The 20,961-nt window shown below is 41.8% G+C and overlaps 1 protein-coding gene across 1 annotated transcript in view; it reads right to left on the bottom strand.

The window, feature by feature from the left end:
• Positions 1-20,961, bottom strand: part of SLCO3A1 (solute carrier organic anion transporter family member 3A1) — a 632,297-nt gene that overhangs the window by 534,086 nt on the left and 77,250 nt on the right. The window contains exon 2 of the mRNA XM_069222745.1: positions 7,387-7,852. Within this exon, the coding sequence (XP_069078846.1) occupies positions 7,387-7,852 (466 nt within the window). The remainder of the gene's footprint in view (positions 1-7,386; positions 7,853-20,961) is intronic.

Raw genomic sequence — 20,961 nt, 5'->3', positions numbered from 1 at the left:
TTTTGTCTTTGTAGGGGTGGCGGGACTGCTTTTAGAATCTTCTGGCATCCATCTTCTCCTCCTTCAGTGATGCACTTGGTTTGCTCTTCGCTTTACCAGTGGTTAGAAAGTGGCCATCCTTTCAGCACCCTTTACATGTTTGTTCAATTGTTGGAAATGTATTCTCATGTGGAAATGAAAATCCACATCAGAAACAAAGTCTTTTTCAGACGATGTTGTCTTAAGGGCATCTGCTTGGCACTGGTCTCTCCTTCTCATGACTAATGCCAATTCATCTTTTGCTGTTCCCGCTTACGTGCCAGCAGCCATTAACACCTTTTCTAGATTGAGGCCCTCATTTAGAGTCTGGCGGTCCTTGGACTCATGGTGGCGATCTTACCGCCAGCGGTAATAACCACCATATCACGACTTTGGTGGTTTGGCCGAATCACCGCCTATACCGTCAGGTATGTAGGACCGCCATGCCAGAGGTGAGCACCTCCAGCTTGGCTGTTTCTGCAATACCACCATCAGCATTAAGACCCGGCAGACTGCCAGCATTTTTGTGGTGGTCGCACTGCCATGAAAATGCTAGCGGTCATGCACTGGCGATAGCAATGGAGATTCCTGTCGCCACCAGACACCCCCCGCACACCTACATTCACGCACCCCCACTCACCCACGTATTCACTTACAAACACCCCCACACACTCCACCCAAACACTCACTCAAATACACTTCACTCGCACACACGCACTCAAACATACACATGCACTCGCATGCACACACTCAGATACACACATTCACTCGCATGCACGCACTCAGACATACACCCCTTCCCACCTCCACATTCACACAACCATACATGCACTCACACTCACACTCAACACCCTCATGCCCCCTTGGCGTACATGCACTTATACACCCACACACAGACACCCCCCCCTCCGCATGCACGCACTTACACACACACACACACAGGCACCCCTCTCCCCCCCGGGCATAAATGCACTTAAACGCACACACACACACACACACACACACCGACAACCCCCTAACCCGTCAGCATACACGCACTTACACACACACAGACACCCCTCCAGCATTCGTACACACATACAGACACCACTCACATTCACACAACAACCCCCATCCTCCCACCTGCCCCGTTTCGGACGATCAACTTACCTTCTTCGGTGAGGTGGCTGTCTGGGAGGGGATGAGTCCCTGTGCTTTCCACCACCGGTGCTAATGGTGGAAACTCCCTCTATTATGACGTTGGCCAAGCTGACGTGTCGGATTTCCACCCGAAATCGGCAGTGGCGGTCTTTTGGCGCCGCAAAATAAGCACCTGAGTGTCTCTCACAATATGCCTCTTCTGAACAAGTCTGACAGACAACCATCAATGACTCAAACGCATGGCTTCTGCATTATTAAGTTCACTGAATTTGCAAGGTTTTATGAGCACATCAAGTCTTTCAACAAACTCATCCATCATTTCACAAATTTGCTTTCTCACTTGACTGAAAATGTACCTTTCATAGTCAACTTTTTGCGTCGGGTTGAACATTGCTCCCAAACCTTCTATAATCTGATGGTATCACATTGTTTCAGTCTGTGTGAGTTTCTATATCACTTCTTTTACTCTGACATCAGCAAGATTCTTTAAGTATTTAATGATTTTCTCCCCACTTACATCTTCCAAAGAATCTAGGAAATCATTGTAACTGTCGATCCACATGGTCCATCTGGCACCAACATTCTATTTTTGGTGGTATTGAATGGTAGCGGAGGTTTCAGGAAAGTGGCAGCACCATACTCCATGCTCCTGTGCAGTCTCAATACAAAAAATTACTATTCCAAAGGTGGCTTCGGTGGTCTCTAAGGCAACCAACAGCTTTGCACACACAACCACCATGTTTGCTCGAGTCTCATAGCCTGATTTTGTGGTGATATGACCAGTGAGTAAGTTCACTTCTCGGTCCTGGTTGCCGCTGCCTTCTAGCGTTATCTTTGATTGTCGCTGGGTTTTATGTTGTACCTGCTTGTCACTGCCTTTCATAGTTTTCTTTGTATGTCTAATGGCTCAGTGTTGGAGCTCAGCACCCTCCTTTTTCTTTAGCCTTGCCAACAAGTATTGACTGACTTTTCCAATGGTGCTCTTTTGTTGGGCCTTCACCTTCTCCACAAGACATTGTACGGGCTTGCACTCCACATACACCAACTGCAGGATTCTTTGATTCGGCTTGGGTTTGTGGCATGCACGAACAGTTAGTTGTTTCTCGCAAAATCTAAGGGAGAGCACTTCTGTTTCTTCTGGGCATGAATCGCCTACTTGTAGCCATTTGTCCCATCCTCCCCAGCCTGGTAGCCGATGCAAGAACACACCACAGACAGAGCTTGTAGTTAACGCTGTTACTAAATCGCGTACAACATGTAACTTAGTCTTAAAATCCCAATAGCCATTGGAGACCACACACTGACACCTCCCAGATTAATTATGTGATGTCCTCCATAAGTCCGCTCCTATTCACGGGATCCTAATGCTTACAATTCAAAGATGCTAAAATCTTCCCACCCCTTAGCAAAACCTTTCATAGACTTCAGTGAGATTAACCACCCTAAAAACACTAATTACCCTCTAAAAATTTGCATCTCCATTCAATGTATTGATCTCACTGTCAAAAACCATTGGATTTCACCTTCCTTTGAGTCTCAGACAGTTGTGACATATTAGCTTGGAATAAAAGAACGAGTAGGCTCAATCTAAAATCATATAACTGGGCCTTGGAGTGCTGTAAAGTGACAGAGCTGCCAGTATAAAGCAGTATAAACAACTATATATGAAAGCAAAGGATAGTGGTACTTTGAATAGCCAGAAAGAAGCGGAGTTTATGTAATTGTTAGACCTGACAACCTTAGAGTGATCTTCCCTCCCAACTTTTTGCCTCCCTCCCTCCATTTTCTGACCTTTTGTATGCTGGCTTTAGGACTCTATGAACTTTACTACTGACACCCAGTGCTAAAGTGCTTGTGCTCTTTACCCTAAAACATGGTAACATTAGTTCATTCCCAATTGGCATACCTAATTTAATTATAACCCATTAGTAAAGTGCACTACATGTGCCCAGGACCTGTAAATCAAATGCTACTACAGGCCTGTTGCACTGACAGTGCCGCCCACTTAAGTAGCACTGTAACCATGTCTCAGTCCTGCCATTGCAGAGCCTGTCTGTGCAGATTAAACTGCCATGTCGACCTGGCAAGTTCAAACTGTTGCCAGGCGTAAACCATCCCTTTTTATACATATACATCACCCCTAAGGGAGGCCCTACTTGACCCACAGGTATTAGTAAAATGTATTTAAAATGCAGGATATGTATATTTTAGTTTTACATGCTCTGGTAGTGAAAAACTCCCAAATTATTTTTTCACAACTGAAAGGCCTATCTCTCTCATAGGATAGCATTGGAATTATCACATTACATCTTATAAGTGTACTTCCGTATCTTGAAGAGATAAGTTAGTCAAGTTTGGTGTGTCTGAACTCACAATTCAAAATCACAACATATGGGTAAGTCAGATTTTAAATTGCTATTCTGAAAATGTCACTTTTAGAAAGTTAGCATCTTCTCACTTTAGACATTTTGACCCCACCGCTTGTCTCCAATATACGTCTGGGGTGGGGTGATAGCCGAACTGTTGCATTCCCTCTAGGCAGCCTCACACATAGAGAGTGTAGGTGTGGCTAATAAGCCATCAACGTACTGATGGGCCATCCTGAAGTGGATGGGTGGGCGGGGCAGACATTTACACCTGAAAGTGCAGTGTCCTGCCACACACAAAAAGATGCATACCCCCCTGTAGTGAGTCTAGAGCAAGGGCAGGAAGGGAGGGCCTTGATGCATTTCAAAGACTCTTCTTCAAAGTCTCCCCTACTTCAAAGGCACAACTGGGTATAAGTACTAGACTCTGACATCACCAACTCATTACTCTGCCAAGAAGAAGGACTGCTGTGCTGCTGCAAGGAATGCCCCTCAGCTGAGCTGCTACTCTGCTGGACTCATGCTTTGCTGAGCTGACCTGCTGCTTGCTGCCCTCCTACCTGGGAGTGAGAAGAAATGGATCTGCACATCTCCATCCCAAAACCAAAGTGACTCTAAGGGTTTGCTGGCTTGTCTCCCGTCCTGAAGTATCTGGGACATGAAAGTCTTCCCTTCCATCCACAAATAGCACCTGGTCTTTACTTGCTGTAAATTCTGCTCTGCCAAGTGGTGCCAACCTAGACCAGGCCCATGGAAGTGAGTGTAAAGTGGTACAAGTGCCAGAAAATGCACCTCCTCTGCATTGCCTGCTGCAAATTCAGGATAAATGCATCACTACCACTGCAAGGACCAGACTGGAGCATTGCAATGTGAACCACCGCATTGCCCTCGAACCACCGCTACAGAACTGACGCATCGTTGCCACTGCATGGAGAAGATCGATGTATTGCCCCTCCAGCATGAACTGACCAGGTGCATTGCATTCGGAACTGCTGCACCTGAAACTGGCACATCGCACTCAGACCTGGCGCATCGCTGCCGTTGTGTGCAAAAGTCCAATACAACACCCCAACTGCGTGGGGATCATTGATGCACCTTGTGCTATGACAAGGATTAAGGTACTGTTGCTCAGGGTCCTGTAGCCAGCCTGTGCTCCATCGCGGGTGGCCTGAACTCTTTACTTTGTCCCGGTCCAGCGCAACCAGATATTCCACTTAAAAGCTTATATCTTACATTTGATGTTTCATATCTTGACTTCTATTTATTGGATATTTGTCATTTTGGTCTTGTTTTATTCATTAAATTAAGCTTTATTGTTCCAAACAGTTGTGGATTTTTTGTGTGGTGTTTTACTCGTTAAGTTAAGCCTGACTGCTCTAGGCCAGAGGTTAACTTTATTGTGTACCTGACTTACCCTAAATAGGATTCTGGTTCCTGCTTGGACAGGGAACATACCTCTGTCAACCAGAAACCCAATTTCTAACAGTAATAATTTGGAAAAATAGTGAGTGAATGGTGACTCTCTCCTAATCCCTTGGGCTCAAAGGTATGATATTCAATCTACATGAATAAGTAATTAAAATGCTTATGTGGTTGAAATCCAGAATGTATTTGATGTGGCAGTTCTAACGTTTTCAAAACTCAATTTTGTACCTCCTAGTACATGCAATAGTAAACTCATGTTGATCTATGTTTCCACTGCCTTTGCAAATTATACACATAATATGTGGCATGCTGATATGCTCTAAAATGATATTCTTCTTTCCTCAGCTAATGCACATGGCTGCCCTAAATACAAAGCAGAACCCTCTTAAAATCAACATTGTTGTTTCTCCAAACTGTTATTGTCCCTGTGGCACAAGAACAAGTGGACAGCAACTGCAGAAATTCTCTTACAGTACATCAATTATAATGAAAAAAAGCTTAACATATCTTGGCTGTTGAGATAACTTTACTTAATGATTCCCTTCTTATAAAGATAAAAAGAAATCAGATCCCTGCAATATGAGATCAGACGCTTCAAAATAAGGTTACTACCTAATGCATTTTCTCATTAAAGTTCAAAATTGGTCAATTAAGTTGCAGCATGTCAGCCAGCCCAAGATATCAGCTGTGTACTATTTAACATTTCCAACTAATGTACTGAATTTCTCAAAAGACACCAGAATAAATAATGTCTGCTAAATATCTCAGGACATAATACAGAGCATCTCAAAAGACACAAGAAGAGAGAATGTGTACCACTAAACATCTCAGAGAAGCCTGCAGAACATTCCAGAAAGACACCAGAAAAGCAATGTGTACTACTAAACGCCTCCAACTGCGCTGCAGAGAAGCCCAAACAACAGCAGAAGAAATAACAGATGCTGCCAAATGACTCCGAATGTTCAACAGAACATTTCAAAAGACACAAAAAAATAATGTGTACTACTAGACATCTCAGAATATGCTATACAGCATCCCAAAAGACATCAGATGGCAGGACAGGAAGTTTATTACTAAACATCTCAGAATGCCCCGTAGAACATCTCAAAATACACAATACGAATGTGTATCACTAGACACCTCTGAATGTCTGAAAGGGTATTACAAACAACACTAAATAGATAGATTGTGCACTAGTACTACTAATAATGTCAGAATGTCCTACATAACATCTCAAAAGACACCAGAAGAAAGCATACCACGAAGTGCTGTTTTTCATGTAGTCTATGATTGTGCACCTCATTTATGCCTCAATTTGAAATACATGTGAAATATTAGATGGACAACAGTAAATACAGGGGATATTGTTCACTGACGGATTTGAGTGAAATCAAATAGACAACAAGAATGAGTTATCTATGGTGTTACTCCGAACCCTGAGGTTTAAAACATCCCAGTTACTCAATGTCTACAGTGCATAATGTTGTATTATGTATCCCCTCCCAAAAACACTCTGGCTCTGCTAGCAACTGCTATGCATGGTCAAAGAAGTAATGTGAAGCTATGTCTAACATGGCTTCTCCTTAATGTCTCAAATGTAAAAAAATAAATAACTGGCCCCAGCCACCCAACCATCCCACCTGTGTCTTTCCATACCCCTACTTCCAAGCACTACCCTCTGCCCTCAGCCCTCCATCAGAGCAGAATGCCAGTGGTGCATTGACTGGTTTTCAGGGAGCCCGACCAAGGGCAGCCTGAAATCCTTGTATTATGCAGCAAGAGTGACTAACACAGTGTGTTACCCAAGGTTGCTACATGCAACGATTTAGAATCTGGTGTTCACACTAGTGGTTTTCAGTGAGAGCAACAAATAATAAATGCATCATGCATACTATGCTGCAACAATACTAACTACTAAACTGTTACTAATAACTGAAACTCTGTCTGTAATAGGTGCTGGTAATAGTATTGATATTTTTGATGCACAATCTGTTGTATATTCGTGGAACAGCATCAGAACCCAAACTCTTGTTTTTCCAAAACACAGGATATTGTGAAAAAGGGTAGTGGGTGATCACAGGAAAAAAAGACAAAATGGAGTTCACTGTAGTTACTGAGATATTCCAAGCGTTCTTAGAGCTACATAAGAGCAAACAGATGGCTATGCACATCCCCACCAATGTCAAAACATAACGATAAGGAGACATATGCTGATGTGAGGAGACAAAATTACTTGAACTCAAATTGTTTTATTAAAGGCATGCGCATGAACTATTCGATTTTATGCCAGAAGAGCTAGTTCAGCAGATTGAGCAGGCATTGTTTCCAACAGTACTCTAGACACAGTTTTTTAACAATATTTATAAAAAAACACTATCACCGTGCATATGAGATCAATTTTATATAGGTGAAAAAATTTAATTAGTTTTGATCCTACCGATATATAAGGACGAATCTTTTCTTCTCACGTGATCATCGATGTAGGAAACCCCCAGAGGTTGCACAGGTGTGGCACCAATACCGAGGAGAACCTGTGCTCCAATGAGAAGCAAGTACATCATATTTGTGGCAGTTCTGTTCCTGCAGATGAGATCAGGATCAGGCCCCTCGTCGCTAGCAGATCCATTTACAGCACATACGTCCCGTCCTTCAGCTCCCCATCGTATCTCGCCAGACTCGTACTCATACTGGTGAGTCAGGAATTCAGGCAAGGCTGAAAGCAGAGCTCCCAAGGCCATCACTATCCCTCCGCAACCTATCAAGCGAGGCCTGTGGCCTTTGGCTCCAAAGTAGCTCACAAAGAGAATGAGGGCCAAGTTGCCAATCTCGAAGCTGCTGGCAATTACTCCCACATCTGCACTCTGCAAGTTGAACCTTCGCTCCAACGTTGTTAAAACACTTACCTAAAAAAAGCACACAGAAATATGAAATCGTTTTTACATGAAGAGTATAATTTATCTGACAAGTTAGTATCGAAACAGCTTTTGCATTAGAAATATACAACAGTACAGTTCCCCTAATGTTTTAAAACAGTTGTGCTTGTTTCAAAGTGAAATGCAATTTTGACTGTTCTTTTCTCAGTTACTAAGTTGGAGAACTTAAATATATGGACTTAGTGAGGCAAACTAGGCTGACAGCATTTTACTTCCAGAAATTCAAATTAAAATAAACATTGTGAGACCCATTCCCAGTAGATGATTTCCCAGCGTAAAAACCTTTCAAAAGGCATCTATCCTAATTCATACATTTTAGCAAGGCAAACATTGAGCTAGCGTGATGCCAACTGTTCCTTTTAAAGAAAGACCCAGAGTAGTCTAAACTACTTGTAGGATCTTTTTAAAATCTTTTTTTTTAAAATATGAACTATACATCCTATTGATGGCACAGGTAGAAATCTGTCCGTGGCCATAAATGCTTTGCACACTTTTATGATGTCTGTAAGAAAATAGCTTATCAGTTGGGGAAATAAGTCCAAACTTCACCCCTGTATTACACAAGCAATCAATCAATCATTTGATTTGTAAAGCGCTCATCATTTTGAGTCCATGGGAACGAACGATCTCGGCCAACGGCGTCACGTAGATGTTCAAAAGGGTGGGCCTGAAAGAGTATCCCTAGGGGACGCCGCATATGTTGTTCTTAGGTTCTAAGGTGAATGGTGGAAGGCAGACCCTCTGAGCGTGGGTCCAATTTAGGGCATTACATTAAGTTGCGATGAGGTGGAGTCTACATTGGATCCCGATGTGGTGGAGTTTGGCAGTGAGTGTGGCTGGCCCCTCACATGGTCATGGGAAGTGCAGGGGCCACTGAGGCCCTTAACTCTGCCTTTCCACCACCCTTTTCATGGAGGGGAACCCGCCATGAAAAGGTTGATGGAAAGAAAAGTCGTGATCAGCACAGCGAGGCCAAACTTGGCGCTACCATGGCTGAACATGACTTTCACTTCCACCAACCCGTCGGGTTCCCTGATCCCGGTAGAGGCAGCGGTCTCCTGGCAGTCCAACCGTCAGGATCCTAATATGGCGGTCGGACCATCAGGATTGTGCCAGTGAACGCCACCAGAGGAGCAAACCTTGAAGAAGTACCCATCAAAGTCCTTTTGAAGTCGGACAACATTGCAGTGAGGTCCTGCTGACATACCAAAGGTCTTGGAAGCCCAAAAATATTCACAAGTTTTCAGAATTTCTGGAGCTGTTCCCCATGGTCTCTTCTAAGGTCTCTTTGTCAGCTGGTCACTCCAGGAAAAAGGCCTCTTGTAGCTTGTTATGGCCCTGCAGCCATGCAGGACATCAGCCAATTGACTCTTGGAGTCCACTTCTTAGTCCTGGGTACAAGCGGGGGCAGGTTCAGCTTGTCAGGTTTCCACACACGTCAGAGACAGCAAGTCCAGATCTGTTGAAATGCAGGTCCAGATATTATCCTGAAAAGCTGGAGGTGAGGTGCCGCTTTTCCAGGATTCACTAGTCAGTGGTTCAGGGTGACTCCTGGACACTGCCTAACCAATGAAAAAAACGTTCCCAGGGGCAATCCCTTCCAGTTTTGCAGCACATCCTGTTTGCCTTACTGCAAACTGTGCACTATCCAACATGGAACCACCCTTATGCCCGTGGAGGTGAAATGAGAGGTCCCTTGCTCCTCATAATCTGGAATTAGCTCTCCATCTTACTCGGCTGGTGCCAAGATGGCTACAACAAAGCTCTGTATACAGTTAAATGTGAATGGGCAGCCTTCCCAGTGGCCCCTTTCGAACTAAAGAAGTTCCTGAACCTTCCTCAGCTGCCCCTCCTGAGCTTAGAGGAGTCATATATCTCACAATTAGCTCTTCCTGCCACATGACCTAAACTATTGTTTTTGCTCTGGGCAGAGTAAGCACTGATAGGGGCCAGATAGGCTACTGCTAGAAGGTTTCCTCTAATAGTGCAACCCTCACTTGGAAGTCCCAGCCTAATGTTGCAAATATCTTTTGTTAGATAAGGGTATGATTGAGAGGGAGCAATCTGCAACAACACATTGTCTTCTCAATCTCATTGTACCTGTGGGGATACTAGTGAATTAATGCTAATTAGCCTACTGGATGATTAGTCAGACAAAGTCTAACTTTTTAAAAGCTACTTTTTCAAAATATTTATCAAACATCCTCCACCACTGAATCAAATTTGTAAATATGAAAAGCAGTGGCTGAGTCATTTGTATAGATTATCTCAAACCAGCCAGCAGAAATCGTTTTTATCTGAGCTTTACTTTTTCTCACAGGGGCAGACATATAAGCACAAACAGCTTTTGGGGGCTAGTCATTGTACCACTTTTAAATATCAGGTGTCCTGTTTTGTGGGTTAAAAGGGGTAATTAAGGGTTGACATTTTTTAATATTTAAATGTATGGTCCTTTCCTGCCAAAAAGGGGTACTTTAACAGGTTCACCTGCCGGTTGAAAGGATGCATCAGTCAGGATATAGATGTAGGCCCGATGTCAAGTTTTCCTTGACAGCCTAGGGGATGGCACAATACAGCTACAGTCCATAGTTAACTTTAAACTTTCCATGCTATGGGTGTATTTTCCTGCACTGTATACTAAGGCCTTGGTAGAAAGTGAACTTGTTAATTTTACCATGTTTTAGGGATCAGTGCACACACACTTGGGATTGAATTGCAGTGTCCTAGTGTGCAGAGTCTAAAAACCAGCAATATCACTCAGCAAAAAATGGGTAGTGACCACACAAAAGAGTCAGTTTCTCACAATAAGGTACTGGAACATCCTTCCTTCAGCCTGAGTGAAGATATCCATTAGTGAATGACTATCATATAACCTGCTTATATCTGAAGGATGACCAAAATCCTGAGCATCAGCCGCTATATGCCACTGTGACAATCTCACAATGTATTGGTAATCTGGGCCTTAGTTTCGATTCATGGTGTGGATGACCTAATCAGGCCCCGGTAGTTGGTAGAGAGGAGAGATGACTGGTTAAGGCTAGGGACTCAGGCCTTAGATCTGTTCTAGACATGCATAATGTGGTACAGTTTAGGAAATTGTAAAGTAAATACAGGAGTTATTTAACAGTAAAAGAAATATTAATGCTATTTAAATGGTGTTCACAATACAAAAAACGTATGGGCAGTGAACAGAGGGGAATTCCAAAAAGGCAGCAGGCCTCATTAGGAAGAATCTTTTAATTCCAATTGCTTTAATGACAGCAGATGGCAGCCTCATATGATTTAAGAAATCCATGTGAACACTGCAGACCTGCTAAATTTCAGGCTGCTAGAAAGAGACAAAAGGCCTGATTATGACTCTAGCATTCCAAAAACCGCCAGACTCACAGTGGAGGTCAGAGCGCCATGGTTGTGGCAGTCTGAACACCATATTACAAGATTAGTAGTCGGTGCTGCCAAAAGACCACTGTCTCCGCCAGGATCATTGACGGACGGGATGAAGGCAGCCATGGTTGTAATCAGCCACTGCGGCACTGAAGTCAGCACCGTCATGCTGATTACAACCATGTACTCTGGCAGTCTTTTCATGGCGGTTCAATTGCTATGAAAAGGCTGGTGGAGAACTAGTGCAGGGCCTCCCCCTGTGCAGACAGAGCACATTCTGAATGTGCGAGGTTGGCCCCGTGCAAAGCCATTGCAGCACGGTTTCAACTGGGCTGACCGGCAGAAACCTTAGCTTCTGCCGGTCAGCCCAGTAAAAAACTCGTATTGGGGCTGGCGGGGAGACCACCAACTCTGCAGCGTCTCCTCACCACAGGTCTGGTGGTCAGGTTTTCCAACCACCAAACTTGTAATCAGGACCTAAATCTCTGAGTGAAAGTTTGGGGGGAGGGAATGAGAAATTACCAGAGAAATCAGACCCTAAAGTATCACTTATTATGGTTATTTCTAATTTTGCAGATAAACTATAAGTTCACCTGCAATCCCAATAACCCCAAGTTATGAATACTAAACAAATGTGTAACTTAAGGGTGTTTGAGATAACAGGACCCACACTTGACCACTGGCATAGTGAAGTCCACAGTGGGACTAGACAATAAGCCCTAGTAACCACCTATCTTAGGATTTAACATGGACTCAAATGAAGGTAGAGCCAGTAGGTGCCCTGCTCCTTTGAGAGCATAAGGGGGCACTAACTGAGCCCTGACGTGTCTGTGTTTACAGATCAGCTATGCAGTAGAGTGGAGATAGTGGATGCTATATTCTTTGTTCCTCAGCAGCCCAGTGACAGCAAGTGGTGGAGAAATAGAGTTAACTCCACATAGAGGTGAATTTTAAAGATGGTACCCGACCAATCAAGAGAAAGAAAAGTAAACATTAATGCCCATACATTTAACCCTTTATTACTGAATCATTGGAAATGTGACAAGTTAAACACAGAATTTAAAGGCATCTTTATTTACTGCTCTGACCATTCTGACCCAGTCATGACCCACAGTTTGAGAAACACTGCTCTAAAGAATCATGAGGTGTTGGCACCGTGATCAATGCAAGACTTGATTAATGACATGCCCTTCACATTGGCCTTTCCAGCAGCAGTGACTCAAGAATGTTGCTGTTTGATCAATTTTTAGGCTCTGTAGAAGTGACTGCAATTTTCATGGCCAACAAATGTTTGCACATATTGTCTTATGTTTTGAGACCCCATACTTGGTCTATAAATGTTTTTACCAGCTGTCACTTCAGCACCTGAGCTTCTAAATCTCCCCACAGGCTCATCACAAAGAATTACTCAGTGATGAAAGGTTCCTTGTTACCATAGAATGAGGACATTCATTTTCTGTAGAGGCCAATTATTGTCGACTTACTACTAGTCTTCGACAGTAAGAGTTATACCTCACGCTTAAGCTTTAGTCACAAACTGAAGGCCTACCTGTTTGGTTAGATAGTTCATAGGACAAGTACTAAGATAACCCTTGAAGTTTTTGGAGGTGGTACACAAATACTGTTAATCAATCACTGTTTCAATGCTGATTTCACATGCCATTATCAAAAGTAAAAACCTTACATCAATGTCTTTGCAGTCCATGTTAGGAGGAGTTTCCCATTTCCCCAGGATACATCTGTGAATAGGAATCACCTCTCCCCAATAACCTTTCACTGCTTTAATTTCCTCATTTTTTTCACAGTTTTGCTTTAAATCATACTATATTTAAATAGCATAACCACACTGAAGTGTCTACCAGCCCCATTTAATGATATTTTATTTCTCAATTTTATCTAAGTTCTCCCCCAGCCCTGTTCAGGTCTGTTATGTATCTACAACATAATTCCAATTATGGAAATTTTGCGTAACTACAGCAATTTCTCTACCTAAAAAACAACCTTATTAAGGGTAGTCAAAACTGTTGTCACTGATATTTGCAAGAATTGTTTTGTTTATGTCAAATTTTGATAGCAATGTGATACATTCCCTATTATGCACTCTCAATCTTTCAAAATGCCAAGAGAGGTCGAGGTTCCTAATTCCCATAACCCTATTTGGTAAATGGAGAGAATGGTTTTCTATGTCCCTAGTGATGTAGAACAGAGGTACTTAACCTTTTGACTTCAGGTAGATCCTGCTGAATCATTAGTGGATGCCAGGGACTCCCACCTAAACAATTTTTAAAATTTGAATCTCAAAACAAAACACAAAAATAGAGAAATTAATATCCATCAAACAAATACACAAATAATTAAATATTTTAGTCAATTCCCAAAGAATATTAATAAATCGATAATTTAATGGAAGGTCAGCGCTCTTAAAAATGTAGTTTTATTTCTAAAAATATAAAACGATATGGTATAGTTTAGCATATCACTTTGTCTTTTTTCACTGATAAAGCATATTTTTGTGTCTGTACATACATGTGCTACTTAAATGGATGCCACCAATCCATACTAGCTTTTCTTAATGTACTTGTGCTTCTTCCACAATTCAAGATATGAATATCAACTTAAAATGTACCTTCAAATATAAAATTCGGAGCATTTTAAAACTTTCATTCTTTCTTTACAGTACATTTAGTTTATAAATTTGCTGATATTATTTACTTTTCTAAACAATCACAGCCCCTCTGGGTAGAGGTCGAAGACCTCCAAGGGTCCCCGGACCTTAGATTAAGAACCAGTGATCTAGAATACTATCACCATTGTATTCAAACTCGCTTTCACAACAGTCTTTCAAAAACCAAGACTGTACCAGAAATTTGCTCCACTGAATCATTCAAGCACATTCTAGCTGTGCCCCAGACCAGATTAGAGGTCGGTTTGAAAAACACAACAAAAATTCATAAAGTTATTGCACGTATAGGTAAAGCATTTCTCGTCACATAATTAATTATCTTTTAACTCCAGCAGTTGTCTTTATTTGTACTACCTTTAAAGTGTGATACGTTGTTTTAAATATTGTTTAATTACTCAGGTTTGTCAGTGTGTGCTCTTCTGAAATTTTAGAGAACTTGAAAAATATATTAAAATATCCCCATCATATGTGCAGCACTGTATTTAACACCTTAGCTGCTTAAAGTTAAAGCAATGTTTATTAGAGAATGAAGACTTATTTAATTTCCCCACAGACCTTATGTTACTTGGGTACTGTTATATAGCCAGAAATAAAACTCCTGCTGCACTTCTGAAGTAATTTCATTCTGCTTCAAAACACGCCTGCAAAGGTTCAACTGAAATAGTGTTCTGAAAACAGAAAGCCTTTGTGTAAACACAGAAAAGTGGCCAAAGGATGCCTGCAATAAGTATAAACTCTGGATCTCACCTGGGGTAGCATTCTAACCCATAGTTCTTTTGCCCACCATGCCACCTGAGGCTTGACTGCACCAATAGAAACAGTCAAATTGACACGCCAGGTCTTCTCCGAACAAGAACACAAGGAACCCAAAAAGGCAACATTTCAATATTTTTGAGGATGATATGGCAATTCACTATTACAGATAGTGTATGGGAACGGTAAAAAGGTGCAGTATTATCGAAATTACTGGCTTCTTCCACTACAACAGAAAGGACAGAAAAGCTCATCAATACCTCACGTGCACACCGGGTGTAGCTCACAAGCTTCTCATTGGAGAAGCCTGGTCTAAAGTCCGCTTCAGGATCAGTTAAAATGCAAGGGTTAAACATGCGCTTAAAATAGGAGATAAGGTTAGGAGAACTTTTAGGCACATTATTTCTTCTAATAATAATCAGAATACAGTCTTTATAAATGTCAAAGTCAATGCAATCTAAATGCATGTGTCTTCGCAAAGGGATGTTGAAAAAGCACTTCTACATCTTTGCTTTCTTCATAATCATAGAGAACACTTCAAGCAGGCTCTTCAAAAAAAGTCAGATAATTGCTATTTAATGCATCCTGAAGTGGCTGGGCTTTCAGAAAAAAACAGAACGATTTAAACTGCCAGATTATGTTTCTGAAGAGCCTATTTGAACTTGCTACAGAGTAGCACAGGGACCCCTTCAGAGGACCTCAGCTCTTCAAAAGCCCCCAAAAGGTAGTCCCAGGCCAATAAATATCCGCAGGATATATGGGAGCCTCAGCGCCCTCTCATTGCATTCTGCAAGGGATGCACTATTTTGTGTAACTCCACTGACTGGTTAGCCTTATATTACAGGAGCCAGAACTGGGATGTGAGCAGACCCTATGCAATTTTACATTGTTTGAATTCCATTGCCCCACACGTGTTTCTCGGTGTACACACTGTAAAAAAAAGCTTTTAAACACGCTCTGGAAAGCAGAAAAGGGAAATTAAACTTAACACGTGGCATATGCTTTGCTACATGTGCAATACTCAGTTTTTGTCAGAAAGACTAATGTTAAGTGGTAAAATGAAAACCTTTGGTGCTGTGTAACAGTGTCATAACACAAGTTATAACAGTGAACAAATATTTGTAGCAATAATTCACACTGTGAAGAAAAACAAGTAGGGTCTTGACCCTTTGGGTGAATAAAAATAAAAGGACAATGACATCCATAAAAGTGCTTCACTTCAGACATATCCAATTTCTTTTGCATCTTTTGAAAACTGAGAGACAATCTTAGAAGGGTCCACTCTTCGATTTAGGTTGCTGTATTACTCCTCATTCAAAAAGCCTGTACCACACTGACAGAATGACTAGTTGATCTCATTAGTAATTTCAAACAATATTGTTATTTCAATACAATCAGTGATGATATCAATGATTTTTATTTTCACTGGATGTATCTATTTGCTAAAAAGAAAACAAGTGTTAAAGGGACTTATACTTAGGTTCATATTTTACACAGACACAACCATAGTTCAGCAGCTATAACTATACATATCTCAAGAAACTATAGCTTGTACCCTAAGGTAACTATAACTCATGCCCCCGCCCTGCACAGTTTTCTCAACAAAATATTTATTGCAAACGTTGCAGTGATATTATTAATGATGTCATAGAAGATGTCATGGCTGCTGTCATACGTGGGGTAATTAGCAGTGCACAGTGAGGGAGCATTTATAGTTACTGTAAGCATAAGATATAGGGCCTAATTATGACATTGGCATCTGAGGACCGCCAATGCCCTGGTGGTGGTCGGACTGCTGCATTCCAGACAGTACGAACACCACTTTACGACCCTGGTCCTCATCGTCCCCTCCAGGAACATGTCCAGTTTCCGCCAGCCTTATCATGGCGGAGACCCTGCCATGAAAAGGCTGGCAGAAACATAGAGCAGGAAACCATGTCGCGGGCAGTGCTGGCCCCCCTCCCACCCAGCCCCCCAGAATGCGAACTATCTGCTTCAGCAGTCAGTGTGCATTTCAAAGGTGTTAGGAGCACTCTCTGCGACAACACTGGCTTCAATTCCGCTGCACGGTTTCCACCGGGCTAACTGTCAGAAACTCTGGTTTTAGAGGTTTCCGTCAGTCACCCCTCTCCAACAAGTTGGCCCACCAGCCTCATAATGAGGCCCATAGTTTCTTGAGATAAGTATAACTATAACTCCAGAATTTCTATGGTTCTACATGTGTAAAATCGGAACCCAACTGTAACGTCCTTGTAACTTTTGCTTTTTAGTGAATTTCAAAGATTAAAAAAAAAATCTATTTACTGAGATTAACATCCCTGTAACGTTTGTTTTTTTCCAGGGTTTTTCTTTTGAAATAGTCAAAGTAATATTTCATTACCATATCATAATCTAACCTCACGCATGCAGCCAATCAAAGACGGCGCACAGCCTTCATCTGTGCAAAGAGGGGGGCTGGTGCAGGGCCTGGCCTGGACCCAGGCCCTGCAACCAACTGGCTGCATGAAGCCAACCCCATTCTGTGGATCTATGAGTGGGTTAGTGAGTGGCTGTATGGATGTGGGACTGTGTATGGGTGTGGTTGTTTGGGACTGTAAGTGAGTTTGTGAGTGTATGAGTGGGTGTGTCAATGAGTGGCTGGGTGGGTCTGTGAGAGGGTGAGTGGAGGTGTGAGTGGGTACGTGACATGTTCTGTGGGTCTGTGACTGTGGGTGTGCTACTGGTTTTGATAATGTGGATGGTGGTTCATGAGCGGGTGTATGAGTGGGTCTGTGGGTCAATGAGTGGGTGTGCAAGTGCTTTTATGGATGCGTGAATGGGTTTGTGAGTGGTTTTCTGGGTGTGTGAGTGTGTGTGTAGGAGTGGGTGTGTGGGTCTGTGAGTGGGTGTGAGAGTGATTTTGTGGGTCTTGCTGTGGGTGTGTGATTGGCTGTATGGGTGTGTGAGTGGTTGTGTGGGTATTTGAGTTAGGTACGATTGGCTGGGCAGGACTGTGACTGGGTCTGGTAGCGGTTTTGTGGGTGTGTGAGTGGGGAAACGGGTGTGCAACTGGATCTGTGAGTGGGATTTTTTAAAAATTTCAGTCTAGATTTGCAGATCCATCATGGATTCACACTGTGGGCCGTACTGAGCGCTGCTGAGGAACCACAGATTCTAGTGCGGCCCAAAAAAAAACAATTTTGGGCAAATTATTTCCCATGCGGGGTCCCTCACAGACCCCTTCATCAGTCCCATGGGGTCAGGGTACATTTACCCTGACAGCCTTTATCACTTTTAACTTTTATTCCCCACTCCCTAGGACTGAGTCCAGATACACAAAATGGTAGCATCAACTCTCCCCTCAAGTTGTGGCCAGGCAATCATGGCATTGCTGTTGGAGATTGGATCCACCACCCTGGATCCACATCTCTAGATGTACATACATCTTTTTTCTTTAAAAACTCCAAAACTACTGAACAGATTTCCACCAACTTACAAAAAGAGATCTTTTCCAACTAACTTTCTGCCAAAGTTGGTGTAATTCCGTCCAGCGATTTGGGCTGTAGTCGTGTATAAAATCTTTATGGGAAATTGCTTCGGGAAAACACATGTTGGAAAACTCCTTCTTCTATGGCCCTGCGTGGCAAATCACCACACAACTTTCCAGACAGCAGCTGAAGTGATTGGCAAACTAGTTTTAAACACTTCATGAAGATTTGTCTAACAGCACCAGAGTTATTATCAAATCAAAAAATGACTTTCCTATGGAAATTAGGTCCTAACTATATCTACCTACTGGCAACCACCATTAGGTAATAGTAATACATAGTGACAGTAACCACTAAGTAGTTATAATTGAGACACACTGTCCACTGAAAACACACTTTTTGATTTGCCTATAACTTTTGACCCAGACGATGGATTTATGCCAAATCTGGCAATCATTTTGTGTAGTTAGTTAAGGTCTGTCATGCCAATTTTCATAAACATCCACACAGGGAGAAAAGTGGGGATGAAACAAAAATATGTGTTTTCTATTCTAGCACCCATTAGAAGTTTTGCTTGATGCTTGTAGCTAAAAACAGACTTACAGAATGCAATTTGTTATTTTTAATAGTACTCAGGAGTCTTTACATCAGGAATGTTTTTACTGCTTTCATCAAAGGCAAGTGTTTGTTTTCATTAATATATATATCAATGTACATAATAATATTAAACCACTTATATTTTGTAACTTTTTTTTGTAAATATGCAGTTCTATTCAGTTTTGATTCGAAATTACTAATTTAGTAATTTAGAATTTTACATTAAATACATGTATATATATATATATATATATATATATATATATATATAAATATATACACATTGAAAAACCAAAGGCCACAGGGATGTTAGAGTTAGGTTCTGAATTTATTCGTACAAAACCACAGAAGTTCAGCAGTTAGAGATCTTGCAAGTAACTATAACTTGTGCCCTAAGGTAACTATAACTCACACCCTTGCTATTTGTGCGCAGGTTGGCCACAGGGCCTGTCTCTGTCTGTGGATGTGTGAGTAGGTGCGTGTCTGAGTGTGTCTGAAAGTGGGTGTGTGAGTCTATGAGTGGGTCTGAGTAGGTGCATGAGTGTCTGAGTGGGTGTTTGAGTGGCCGCATGAGCCTCTGAGTGCATGTACAAGTGAATGAATTCGTGTATGAATGAGTCTGTGATTGTTCTTTCAAATTTTTCCATAGAGTATATTTTGCACATAAATTCGGGAAATTCGTGAAACATCCTTACATATTCGCAAATATGGCATGTTGTGATGCAAAATTATAGTAAACCTATAATGTGACCCATAAACACACCTATATCACACCCCTGGGGTCAAGGTACCTTCACCCAGAACCATTAGTCCACTTTCAATTTCCATTTTCACTCCAGGGGTCCCAAGAAATAAAATGGCGCTCACTTTTTAGTCAGGCTGTGGTAAGCCAATTGCAACACTTCTTTTTGCATGCATATTCAAATTTCGGGGCCAGAGATATACAAGATTATTTGCCCTTAAATATCTCCTAAACTACTGAGCCTTGGTTTCCGCCCATCAGCCCAGCGGGAAAGTCGTAATGGGCCTAGCAGGGAGGTAGCCAGTAAGGGAGCAACCTCCCCATCAGAAGTTCAGCGGATGGGTTATCCCGTCTGCTGAACTCATAAGGCCCTTTGTGTGTACCTGTGTGCATGTGTCAGTGTTAATGCATTTAAACTTTGTATATGATAAATTTTCGGAAACATCTAACCTAAATAACAAATACCCTCCCAGTTACCTGGCAATCTAAAGTAAGAATTCTCCCCACAAATGAAATATACCCTAGGTATAGATGGATAATTTTCTTGTAATATCTGCCATGATCCTTCAAGACAATTGAAACACATGATCACAATTGCTATTGATGATGCTTGCATCCCTTATTTGTGCTTCTCTTCTTCCAACAGACCTTTTTAGAAGTGTCAAAGAGGTAAAGGGGAGGTAAAATCAACACTCTAAATCAATTAACAGTGTAAACTATTTGGTCGCGCAGTAAATCCTCGAGACCGTGGGTAAAGTCCAAACGTTTATTACAAATTAAGGGTCAAACCTATGTAAATGAATCCCAAAAACATGTTATATAAATACAGGATCACCAAACGAGAAGTAAAGCGTCAAAATAAATGATATCGTAAAAGCATGAGGCACACAAGAATTTTAGTTGCAGCAATAAAAAAAGATGGTATACAAGATCTGATTATCCATATGTGTGTTGCAGTCCTCATGCCTAATCATTAGAAAAACTAAGCTAGTCTAAATAACCTAAGCTAAGCTATAAGAAATCCTACTTATCTCTCAGGAAATATGAGAAATAATGGAAATATAGTGTCAGCATATCAGAAACTTCTGTAGAAATTCTGGTAGAGAGGTTTTGCGTAGCATAAGCTACACAAAGGAATAAAGAGTAGAGAGGTCTGTACCCACCCAAGTCTCAAGCGAATCTGCCCTCATCAAAGGTAAATAGAATCTGCCCTTGTTTAATTAGGTGAAAACCAATTCATCCTACTGAACGTTCGAGAAATCTAAGTTATCAACACCAGTAGCTATTCATCTTCGTTGCACAGTTGAAATTGGCAACTCTCACCAAGTTCTCATTACCCAAATAAAAAATCAGGATGACTTTGAATGTCTCTTGGACCCCGGTACACAAACAGTACACTTTTCTTCTGTTAGTTAGCTTTCCTTTTTCCTTGCCAAAGTATCCTCCCATACCC

The sequence above is a fragment of the Pleurodeles waltl genome, chromosome 3_1, assembly GCF_031143425.1.
Source record: "Pleurodeles waltl isolate 20211129_DDA chromosome 3_1, aPleWal1.hap1.20221129, whole genome shotgun sequence".
Taxonomy (NCBI): domain Eukaryota; kingdom Metazoa; phylum Chordata; class Amphibia; order Caudata; family Salamandridae; genus Pleurodeles; species Pleurodeles waltl.
This window is presented reverse-complemented; position numbering and strand designations above follow the sequence as displayed.